Source organism: Nanorana parkeri, unplaced genomic scaffold, assembly GCF_000935625.1.
Source record: "Nanorana parkeri isolate BGI_ZX_2015 unplaced genomic scaffold, ASM93562v1 scaffold722, whole genome shotgun sequence".
NCBI classification, from domain to species: domain Eukaryota; kingdom Metazoa; phylum Chordata; class Amphibia; order Anura; family Dicroglossidae; genus Nanorana; species Nanorana parkeri.
The window spans coordinates 828,337-840,834 of NW_017306990.1; the positions used below are offsets into that span (position 1 = coordinate 828,337).

At 38.8% G+C, this 12,498-nt stretch overlaps 1 protein-coding gene across 1 annotated transcript in view; it reads right to left on the bottom strand.

Moving 5' to 3' along the window:
• Nucleotides 1-12,498, bottom strand: part of LOC108793128 (pro-neuregulin-3, membrane-bound isoform-like) — a 480,301-nt gene that overhangs the window by 446,587 nt on the left and 21,216 nt on the right. Inside the window, exon 3 of the mRNA XM_018564084.1 lies at nucleotides 11,585-11,714. Within this exon, the coding sequence (XP_018419586.1) occupies nucleotides 11,585-11,714 (130 nt within the window). The remainder of the gene's footprint in view (nucleotides 1-11,584; nucleotides 11,715-12,498) is intronic.

Genomic DNA, 12,498 nt, shown 5'->3' on the forward strand with positions numbered 1-12,498 from the left:
CTGGATATTTTTCCATGAGATATCTTACACATGCTTACATTTTTAATGCTAGCTTCATTGCCATTCTGACAGTGAATGATAATTGTTTCATGCATTTTGTGTTTCACTAAAACAAACAGGACTCATTCAAAATGTCACTTGATGTTGCAGCTGCTCTAGAAATGTTGACTTGGTAAACCTAGCTTGAACTTCTCATGTAAAGTATATCTAAAGGAAACACTTTCTTTTTTTGTGGGTAGTGTGCAGAAGATATTATTGATATTTGGAAGTGTGGATAAAAATTGCTGGACCCGTGGGGTTATCTTGTTATAAACAAACCTGGGGTTTATTAATGGCTTATAGGCTGTTCACTTTGCAGGGGAATTGCCACCTTTCAGGGTAAGTTTCCCTTTAGCCTAATAATAAAATAGTGTTAAAATGTATTTAATCTTTATTTATTTCCACATTACACTTACTGGCGTTGATCACCTTTATTGTTTATTTTTAGTGTTAAAATTGTACTTGCAAAAAATATTCACGTGCAAGAAAACCAAAAAAATAATTATTTTTCTTGCACATGACTGGACGATGTTAGTCTGCAGAGCTTTAACTCGTTCATTGTTCCTCCTGCAAAGTGAAAATATGAGATAATATGAAAAATTTATTAAATCTGCATTAAACCTGAAAATGAGGCAGTTATAAAGATACAAATGAACGTAGTAATGTATTCAATAATAAATTATTGTTATTATCATCGTTGTTATTAGTATTATTATTATGATTATTACAGATAGTGTAAATATCTGAAATTGACTTGGTATCAACCTCTTACAATACCATCTTCAGCAGCACTAGAATGGGAGAAGGAGGGGCAATATTAAAAGCCAATCAAGTGTGCTGCATGCAAATGTGCTGACAAGGAGCTAAAAGAGGAGCAGACTGAGCAGCCAAATCACCTCATGTGGCTACTCCTACTCCTTCATTGTACCAGAAAGTGGTGTCATCTTCCTGGCTGTTTTGTGTGCTATATATAAATATTGGGACTGAGCAAAAAGATCAGGTAAAACAGATTTCTTATATGTGTTTTGTAATTAAATGTTCCTAGAGTTCTGCTTTAAATTCATAGCTGTGCAGCACAGTTTAATACTTTCAATCCAATCCTATGAACTTAAGATGTAAATATTTGGGAGACACTGGTATTGCAAAGCTTATTCAAAAGCCCAAATGCACCAAAGTTTTCCAAGCAAGGTAGTTGACTCTGGTCTCCCTTAAGCTGCCCATGCACCTTACAATTATCTGCAGATTTTCTGTGGTCAGATGGAAACACAACTGTGATTTTCTGTGGTCACATAACTGTGTGGATGGAGTAATCTCCACCTGGGCCAATCTGTTGCACCTTTTCCATCTGACCACAGAAAATCTGCACATAATTGTAAGGTGTATGGGCACCTTTAGTAGGGTATCCAGAAGGAGCTTACAAGTTCAGTCCAAATGTGTGAAAAAATCCAACAAGTCTTTAATTATTCAATCACAATCAATCCCTTGTCATTGAATAATTAAAGACTCTTTCGACTTTTCCACCCATTTGGGCTGTGCCCATTCAATACATGTCTACACTAATTTTCTATGCACTTGGCAGCTGTTGTGTGTCTGAAACCTAAATAAGAAAAGGTCTGTGCACACTAACAAATTGGAATTAGTTTCTCAATATACATATTGTCATGTATGCTGCACACACCACTGTAGGGATATCAATATTCTTTATTGTGAAAAAATACACACCATTGCCATTACTCTGCTCTATAAACACCAGAAAGCTGCTGTTTGGCTTGGGTGTGTTTACCTTAAATTGACCATCGTGGTGCATACTCAACTTGTCTTTATGACAGTGATTGTCTGTTCCCAAAATAACTCATGGGGAACATCCCATGACTAGGGTATATTAGAGGGATGCCTTTCTTACATGCTACACACCATTGCTTAACATGGCTTGCTCCCCATCACTCTTCCAAACTTTCGTTCCCAAATAAAACACACCAGACCTATATGGATTTTAAAGGCCACAGCAGCCACTTGTTTTCTTTAATTTAATATAAAGCTTCAGTACAAAAATAAACCAAGATATTCTCTGTAATACACAAACAGGTAAAAACACAGTGTAAACAACAACAGTTTTATGCCCCCCAGGTTTCCGGGTCCCTGAAGGCACATATTTGCAACAAAAAAGGAACACCGCCCCATAACCAAATGTGTCTACGGCTTCAGATGCCTAGTACTGGGTACCCAGCCGCAACACCACTGCCTCGGGGACGTCTCTCTGTCAACCGTAGACCCATCCAGCCCAAACTACTTGCTCGACCCTTGAGCATCACTTAAACGGACACCCACACCTGTGATGGGTCCCCACAAACATTTTGCATAAAAAAAACTGCGGCATCCCTGCTCCCTTCAAGGACCCTAAACTGCCCACGACTGCCGTGACGAAGCCAACTGGAACCTAGACAGAAAAAAACCCCCACTAATTCAGAAATTAATAGACATCGCATCACCTGGGGCGGGCGGGAATTACCTTCTCCTGTTGCAGGATTCCTCAAACTGGCCTCTTCCTGCCTCATCACCAAGATCCCCACCCATGGAAATCCCACTCTGTCCCACTCTCTCCCACTAGTCTCCAATCAGGTAAGAGACCACTCCTTTCCTGTTTCTAATTCCTATCCTTCCCACTTTTAACCCCTTATTTGCCTGGCTCCCTTCTCCCCCTGTCATGCTGTCCCTCCGCACAATTCCCTTTCTTCCTTGTGCTCCATGACTTTCTTTAACACAGCTCAACTAAAGACAAATTAGTGGTTTGAACTATATGATCAGAAATCCATGATATCACAGATTTACTTTCTCAGAATTCTCACATATCTCACAAATATCTGTTAATGTAAGCTTGCCCCAGGGCTTTTTCAAATAACTACAAAGACAATTATGGTTAAAAAAAGTTATAATAACTAGTTATAATAACTGCTTTGCTCTCATTTTTATTACTTAGGTACATCTTTCCACAGAAAAGTATAGAAGAGGACTTGCAACATGAAGCACAGCTGCAAGGTTTTTTAAGGGTTACAAGTTGTGTTTTATTGCAAGACATTTCTATCTCAAGGGCAATCAAAGTGCCTCTTGTAATGAAATTCTTTGGTTTATAAGTAAATTATATACATTGCCAAAAGATATGACAGAAACGTGATCAGCCTGATAACATTTTTAGTTATCTGAGAAAAACAGTTCTACACAGCTATACTCTTATCACAGTTAGATCAAAATGTTTTAGTTAACACAAACAGAATTTCAGATTTCTTTAAAATAAAATATTTTTTCTGTAAGATGCCCTTGTTAGTAAAGCTGGTCATACACTGCATTAATTTTGGTCAGCAAATTTAATGTGTGTTTGGGGCCCTGCCGATGCTCCTCCGTTCAACAAAAGTCAATCAACTTTTATTAAAGGAGTCAGGCCAAAAATTGTTGGCCAAACAGTAACTGCAGCCAATCAGAAGCCAATGAGACAATTGTTGCCGGATGCCAGAATACAATGGTCCAGCAGGGCAGATTTGAGTGTTTTTTTCCAGCTCATGGTGCTGAACAAGAAAAAAATACTGAGGGGTCTATTCACTAAGCTGCCGCAGGCAGCCGAGTGACTCACCGACACCAAGCGAAGTGAGCCGGACGCGGTTAGGCTATTCACTTCAGGCTGGTATGGTTGATTCCAGCCGTATTTTGGCTGAAATCAGTCGTACATTGGGTGGCTTCGGGTCGGCCAAACATGCTCAGCATGTTCGGCTGACCCGAAGTGCAGAAGGAGTTTGACTCAGCTGATCCAACATCTGGATCGGCTATGCCGAACCTCCAGCAGGCTACTTGCTGCTCTTCGGTATATTCATATAGCTGCCGAATAGCAGTGAGTAAATACCCGAATGTCGCTGAGCGGCATTCATCTCGGCTGTTCTGCTCGGTCCCTCTGTGGGACCAAGCAGAACAGAAAAATAGTTTAAAAAGTAGATTGTGCGGAGCTAGCAGTGACAGCTAGCTCCGCCCAACTGTTTTCTATTGGCCAGCGGTAAAAAAAAAATCCTCATAAGAAAGTATAGCTAGATTCCTATTGGCTATTCCACTTTGCAATAGCCAATAGCAAACTAGCTATTGCACCCACCCTCTGCTGCTGTCAATCACCAGACGGGGACCTGATGGAGAACTGCAGGATTGACAGGAGCAGTGGGCAGGTGCAATAGCTAGTTTGCTATTGGCTATTGCAAATTGAAATAGCCAATAGGAATCTAGCTATGCTTTCCTATGGGGATTTTTCTTTTTTTATCTTTTTCTTCTGACGGCAGCCGTCAGAAGAAAAAAAAAGAAAAAAGAAAAAACTGAGCAGGGAAAGGTTTACTCTGCTCGTTCGAGCAGAGTGAACCTTTCTGTGAGAAAATGTTTCTCTCCCGGGCGGCTGGGAGCCCATTAGACTCCCAGAGTGTCCGGGGGAGGAATGACAGATGTGTTCCTGGTTACCAGGTAACCAGGAACGCCATCTGACATTACACACTGAGAACATGGAGAGGCCGTTCTCAGTGTGTAATGACAGCGTCCCTGGTTAGCTGGTAACCAGGGATGCTGATCTCTCTGCAAGTGGCTGGAACCAGCCGTGAGATGACGGCTGGCTCCGCCCAGCTGTCAGAAGCAGGCTGTCGGCTGGCCAATGGCCAGCCATTCGGCCAGCTTCGGCTTTCAGCGCGGCTCAGTCGAGCCGAGGCATATGCCTTCGGCTCGACTGAGCAGCTCGGCCAACTTCGGGAGCTGTACGGGCTATAGGGAATAGACCGTACAGCAGCCCTTCAGTTCTACTGAACCGAAGGGGTCCAGGGGCTGAAGCTAGCCGAAGGATCAGCCGGAGCTATGGCTAGATCCTTTGGCAGCTTTGTGAATAGACCCCTGAGTGTATAGCCAGCTTTACATTTTCTTCAAAATATAAAGTCTCTTCTGCCAAAAAATTATCCCTCTCTTCCCCAGCAAGTTTTTTTTTCTGTGTAAAGTGCATGTGCAATGTGGTGTACCCATTCACGACATCATGCAGGAGGATGTAAGTGAGTTACATAATTAGTAGCCCCCCAATGGCTGAAAAGGATGGCTGGCAAAAACCGACCAAGCTCTAGTAGTAGTGACATCCTCACTGTACTGCACATAGCCTATGCAAAGAGCAGAGCTATGTCACGGACCCAGCAGGCCCCACCCACTAAAGAAGAAAACTACGGGATGTGAGTACCAGATCAGTCACTCTAGGCATGCAGAGAGTGCATTGGTGACTGGTTTTTACTATAAGAAGCTCCTCCACAGAGGCAAAGGGGTTGATTTACTAACCTTATAAACACGCCACGAACAAGTATACACCTCTGTAGTGTGTTCGCTCCCAGCATGATCTATTTGTGGAATCTAGACACCTTTGTAGTGTGTACACACACAGCAGGTGTGTTGTGCAAAGCCCTGCATGAATTGCAAGGTGATGTTGTGTAAATTAGCTCTACATTGTGTTGCTTGCGTTGATGAATGCAGGAATGTAAATGCATGAGCTAACCATTTTTGTCTAAACTGTGAAGCAGCATTATATATGCATCATGTGCATGATTTTTCCATATATGGCATTAGTGGAAATATGCTTTTAGAGACTTTTTGGTTGATAAATACGTTTTGCTGTGTAAAAATCACACGCACCTAGTGCGTGCGTGTGTTTAGGTTAGTAAATCAGCCCCAAAATGTCACTGAAAATACTCCAATATTCAAGTAATAATAGACATGCCTCTTGTATTTACACACAATTTACTTGTTCTGTAGTTCTGCTTTAAATGAGTCACAGCTAAAGAAAATTAATGTCTTGCAGTCAGAGTAAATACAAGGAGCATAAAAGGTTTTTAAATCTGTAAATAGAGCTTTTACATTGTGGTTCTCTGTAAGTGACTGAATGAAACACAGCCACCTGTCACTGTCCCAAAGGGGAGTTTTAGAAAATAAGGTTCAGTTGCATTAAACCTCATCTAGTGCTTGACACCTTCTATAAACAAGTACTTTGAATATGATATACTCCTCAAGCGACTGGAAGGGTTAAACCATGAATAAGGAGCTTGAGTCAGCAACTGTCAACTTCAGACTAAATAAACAAGGTAAACAGTATTGCTGGCCTGCCAAAAGGGACATATTGTAAAAAAAAATGTCATAAAGCCAAATAAAATTCAATTCAGTTTTGCTGTTGAATCTGATGCTTAATGACATTTTATCAGCATACCGCACAGTAATTCAAACAATACTGTTAAAAGCTTTCACAAAGTGAAACATGGATGCAATGAACCATCGCTCCTGATAAACTTGTATGGCCGGCCAGAAGAGCAAAATTTAACTCATCACTGATGGTTTTATATTACTCATCACTGCTGTTTTAAAGTTCTCAGTCACAAGACGACTTGTAGAATACAAAATGAAGTGCTCTGCGTTTCTGCGATTACTGTTTGATCATAGACATTGCTTTGGGGAAGGTCATGGATGCAGACAGAAAAGAGTAAAGGCTGTGGCTGAGCAGCCATAATAATAAGCTGTGTTGGAGTGAAATATAAAGAGATAGCTAGAACTGTAGCTTACATCTCTGGATAACATTTATGTGGACAATATCATGCAGACACTATATAGACTTTTATCTAAATAGCAATATTTATTTCCTTGAAAGGGAATACTAATAAAAACAATAAGCCCCATGTTAGGAAATAATATAGTTTAGGGGAAAAAACACCATTGTCCATTTTTGTTCACAAGTACTGTTTTCATTCTGCCATATAAGTGTAAAGCCACTTCAGCAGACCTAATTTTCCAAGCGATAATGCTTAACTGAATCAAAAAATATACTGTACTTTACTAGACAGTATATACACTTTTGTGACATCTGCATTTGTTTCTACTGTGCATCATTTAGTTTGGGGTAACTAGAACTCAGCTGAAGCTGCTCAGTAGTCCCCACAGTGAGCACACTGGCAATAAAGGTGAACATCTGAAGTTAATGTCCAACAGGCAACCCTAGCAATGGCAAGCTTTGTCACTGTTATGGTATTGACTAGAGCATAGGACCTGCACTAGCTGCCTCTGTCTGCTGCTTGGTGAGCTCCCCTGTAGATTTAATGAACCTGTCAGACAATATCAGGTAGGGTCTTGTTCTGTTCACTGTTCACTGTAAATGAAATATGGTCTCACAAAAATAACTACTGCAAATACAAACACATCTGGTAATACCCAATCACATGCATGCTCCTGATGCAAATAATAAAAAATGTGTAAAAAATAGCCCACAATTAAAGGAGAACTATGGGGTTAAGGCTTTTCCCCATAGTTCTCCTTAGGGTAATGGGAGGACACAAACTAGCGTCCTCCTGTCACCCTATGCTCAGTATAACTATGAGGTGAGTGAAAAGCACTCACCTCATAGTTCTCCTTTAATATACTTTTCTACATAATTGGAATTGTATCCTAATGTTTAATATGCCATTTGGAAAGCTACATATTTACTACTTTCTTATTGTTCACCATGAGTTATGTTTGTCTATACCATGTTCAAAAATGGATGTTGAAAAGCCTCCCATGTTAATGATTCTCTCCTTTATAAAAACATTCCTTCTCTCTCCACCCTGTAATATGTGTTATTCCTTTTTTCACAATTGTGTCATCTTTAAATTTTATTTCCCTTACCCCCTCTTCCTAACTCCACAGCTTATATAAATAACCCTCAATTCTGCTCTTTCCTTATTACTGTGCCCATTACCGCTTGCTAATTCTGAACCCACATGCTGACATAACCTCCAGGACACTTGGGCATGTGCCCTCCTATAAATCTTACTACCATTTTACTTCCATAATGGTCCTACTTTACATAACTTCTGGAGATATTTTCCATCCTGGCCATCTGTTATCTAACTTCCATCTTCACACATTGCATCCACCTTATTGTGGCAGGATCCGCAATCTACACATTCTAGTTTCTCCATCAGGAACAGATTGGCTTCAGAAGTGGCTTCAGGATTCTGACTCTTAGCAGATGCCATTTCCCATAGCTGCCTCCACTGGACTCACTTACCCAGACTAAGGGGTCTATTCACTAAATTCTCCAACTCAGCTCACTTTCCAGTTCAGCTATGTTGTCCTAGATTGTTCACTTATCCTGCCTTCTCCAAACTCTTCACACTTTTGTGAATAACCCTGTCAATGTTCCATACACTGGACCAATATCTTAATGTGGATAGACATGACAGATGTGTGCAGACTAATTCCGGGACACATTCCATAGGATAAGTCATTATTATACAACTACTGTGTATAAGGTGTGGATTGCCACATAGATTTGCCAGAAATATCTGGAACAATGTATATTTATGGGAGTTTTTTAAGCTCCGATTTATGGATATATATATTGTCATGCATAACTATGTGGAGAAGTGGTATCTATCACAAGGGGCCCTAAAGTTACTGTTTTAGGGTATTTTAAACTTTTTTAATGGGTTTCAGTTTTGCTTTATAGAGATGGATTAATAACATTGACTATTATCTCACTATAATTGTATTTCAGTGATTAGTCCGGTGACCCTGAAAAGACATAGATGCAAATACAGTGAAAACCAGTCTACAATTCTTTTTTTATATCTAGTGATAGGGTGCATCCAACAACTGTCTACCTTCACCTAACACCTGCACTTTTACTTTCTCCATCAACTCATCTCTACACAGTTACTACGATTTTGTATTGCTTGCATCCACATCTTGGATTCAAGATTTCATGAGAAGGAGCCTCCTAGCCCTCTTATCTTGATTTGTATTGTAACTGTTCTGCACATTACATTTTAAAGTGCTGTTCAAACTGTATATATAATAACGTTATTAATCCTGTATAATAATGAGGATGATGATAATAATAATTATTATAATAATAATGCACCCAAGGGAAGTCACTCTTACAAACTGCCCTCTATCCAGCCCACCACAATACCTAAAAAACAATTAGTGTACAGCCTTAGAAAAACAATTAGTGTACAGGCTAATGGTGCCCATACACCTTACATTTATTTGGAGATTTTTGTCTGCAATTGCATTTTGGGAAGTGCACAACCTCAATTACTGTACATCTCAAGATGAAAAGTGCACATGCTCAAATGAAAAGGTGTTCTTTCGATCGATGAAAATCAGCCAGTTAGTGGTGCTGACAAACCTTAATTGTAAACTACATTGGTCTGTGCATGTTGGGCTTGTTGAACGAAAATTGAAGAGGGGTTAAATGCCTGGACAAAAAAAGTTGTACAATTATTGTAAGGTGTATGGCCACCTTTAGGAGATTTACTAGCATTCACATGCTTCAACTGATTGCTCAACCCCCCCGCCCCCCATTTGTCCCATCCACCTATTAGCTGATGTTTTTTTTTACTGCTGCCTACAGGGATAGCTGGGCACTCAAAATCCTTCAAAACTGCACCCCAGCCCATTGCAGGAGTGCATTCTTGAGGGATTTTGAGTGCCCAGAAAACAGCTGTAAGTAGCTGAGTCACTGATCCCTCATGGAAGCATTGAAAACTGGGACCAAAGTGAGTATTTTTTATCTCTATCTGAAGGTGTTGACCTGTTCACCCTAAAATAAATACTGCTAAATGAGTGTCAACGTGGATCTTTACAATGATTTCAGCTTTTCTCCAGTTCTTCTTTCTTTTCTAGTTTAACTGCATAGCTGACCCTTCTCTCAAGCAACGATCTGCCCTCCTGTGAATGTTATTGTTCCTACCCTTTCTGCACCAAAGTATCTAATACTTTAACATCATCTAAGTTGTAGAACTGATGCTCAATTCTGACAATAATAGACATCCTCCTAATCTATGGAGTGATTTTTTTACAACTTCAACTTTATTTACTTCTCTAACTGCCATTCTAGAAGAGTTAAAGATGTTTTGCATGACGATTAAATTCATGTTAACTAGAATTAATTTTTTTATGGAACCATGATATAGCTATGGGAGGTTAAGCTCTCCAAGTGTGGATTTGTTTAGGAAAGTTCCCATACAGAGCCAACTGCTTAGAAACACGAGCTGCATCAAGTGCCTGAGGCTGGAAATCATGATGGCCTTTAAATCCCTGACATGCTGGATGAAGAAGATGAAATAGTGATCACTGGAGAGAAAGAGAGAGTGTATGCAGCAAACACTTTAATATATGTTTAGTTCTAGTTATTTTTTTGTACTATAAATGCACACCACGCAGAAAGGGTTCTCTTGTCTCTGCAAGGCTGCCCTTTACAATGCGCGACTTGTAGCCAAATGCAGCTTGATATTAGCCTGGAGGACAATTTAACCTCCTGCCAAGGAAGTCAATAGTGCAAAGAACAAATAAAAGAGTTTCTGTATGCTGCATATTGTTCAGTAGTGTATAGTATACAATATAAGCTCATTCCACAACAACAATTTAAAATGTTAGTCATCTTTATAATGTATTGTTAAACTGATTTGTTTTTAGGACTTACTGGTAATCTATATATAGTGCTTAAACAGGTTTTAATTTGTGGGAAGGACATGGTCATTATCAATTTAACCATAAAACAAAAAGAAGATAACTTTGCATTACAAGTACAGTACACATTTTTCTTTTTAAAAGGTATACAAAACTGCATAACCACAATGATTTTTGGAAACTGAGACACTTTAGAAAATCAGTCTTTTGTTAAAAATATTTCACATTGTATATTTCACAGTGTATATTTCAGCGATTCTTTTTTCAGCCAGTGCTTTTCAATAAGTGTCAGAAGATATGGTAACTACACAACTAGTTATTATGTGGACAGAAATATGCCAGTTCATTGTCAATAAATTTAAACAAAGAGAAGCAGTTAAAAAGGTGAGCTCCAAAGTGAACATATCAATACATATTTACATCCAGACATTTTTTTTAAAAGGGGCAACATCAAAACCTACCAAGACTTCTAAGTAGGGGTGACCAATTAAATCTTTTCTTCCCTTTTCTAGAAAAAAAAACAATACCAGCCTTATAATCGTATTCCTATTATTAACTTTGGCAGCAAGCTAGACAAGTAAAATGCTAGCCATGTGGCAACCCTGTCCCCAAAAGATGTTCATATAGCAGTTATTTTTTGGCACATGGAGAAAGAGGACTCCTATTTTAACTGGCCTTTTATTTGATTTTTAAAATTCAAGAGATCTCTTTATCAAACATACAAAAAGCCTAATGTCATAATCCTTTCCTCACCAAAGTTAAAACTCCAAGAAACCTTGCACAATGTGTAAACAATGAAATACCATCGCACAACTCTTTCTTTATCATTAACCTGGGCCTACCAGTGTCTTTGTGCAGCTCTAGATGCATCTTGAGTGAAATAGTTCTATTATATTGTAATTTCTCCATTTAGTCTGCTATATGAATGTAATAAACAGTTAAATAAGGTTTGCTTGGAAAAGAAAATCAATATCGATACATGTTTTAATACATGTTTTTCTCATTCGCAAACTTCAAGAATCATTGTGAATAATTTAATGCTACTCCATTCACTTACCGGCAATGTTTATGAGATGCTGTTAAGGTTTCAATCACAAAACATTCACCATCATTCAAGCAGTAGGCAAGGTCCTTATCTTTGCAAGGTTTAAAGTGCTCAGATCGCTCTGTGAAGTAGGTGGTAGTATCTGGATTGAAAACAAAAATAATAACATATTGGGTTATATAAAGTCTCCACAAATATGGAAGTATGAAACTGAACACATATTCCTAAAGACTGGGTAATTAATTCATCAATGTTTAACAGTATAATGCATATTCCAAAAAGTCAAATACTGTATCTATTACTGAGTTACGGGCAGTCACACATCACTACTTACATCATAGGAATACTTTGATTGAACTAGCTCAGGTTTTTAACACAAGAAAATATACTTCAGTTAGGAGAATTTCCCCACCACTAAAAATGCAACACAGATAACTATAATATGTACCCATTTCACATTCTCTACCTTATGGAAGCATTTCCATTGAGCCCTTGAATAACTCAAAGGGTAAATAACAGAATTTAAAGAATGATGTGAGAGAAAGAAAATGCCTGTTTTATTCTGAATAGAATATAATGTGAATAATACAACACAGCAGGTAACCAAGGAATAGAAATTATGCTGGAACTCTTAGAACTTATGAACTCTGTCATAGCTGCACAATTTGCCCCCTGTAATCATGGCAAAGAAGGTATCATTTGGTTATGCATTATTTTTGTGTCTGCAAAACTGCCACATTGCAGGCTTTAAAGATAATCTAATACAACAGTTATCTAACATGACCTTTTTCAGCAGAAAGGCTGTTAAAATTCATCTGGATAGGTCTGCCTCAAAGGTCATTTCAGATGCATCCATTACAGAAAAAAAAAAAGTTAGAAACAGGATTGCCAGCCTAATTTTGCATTTTTTTATGGAGATAAGGCAA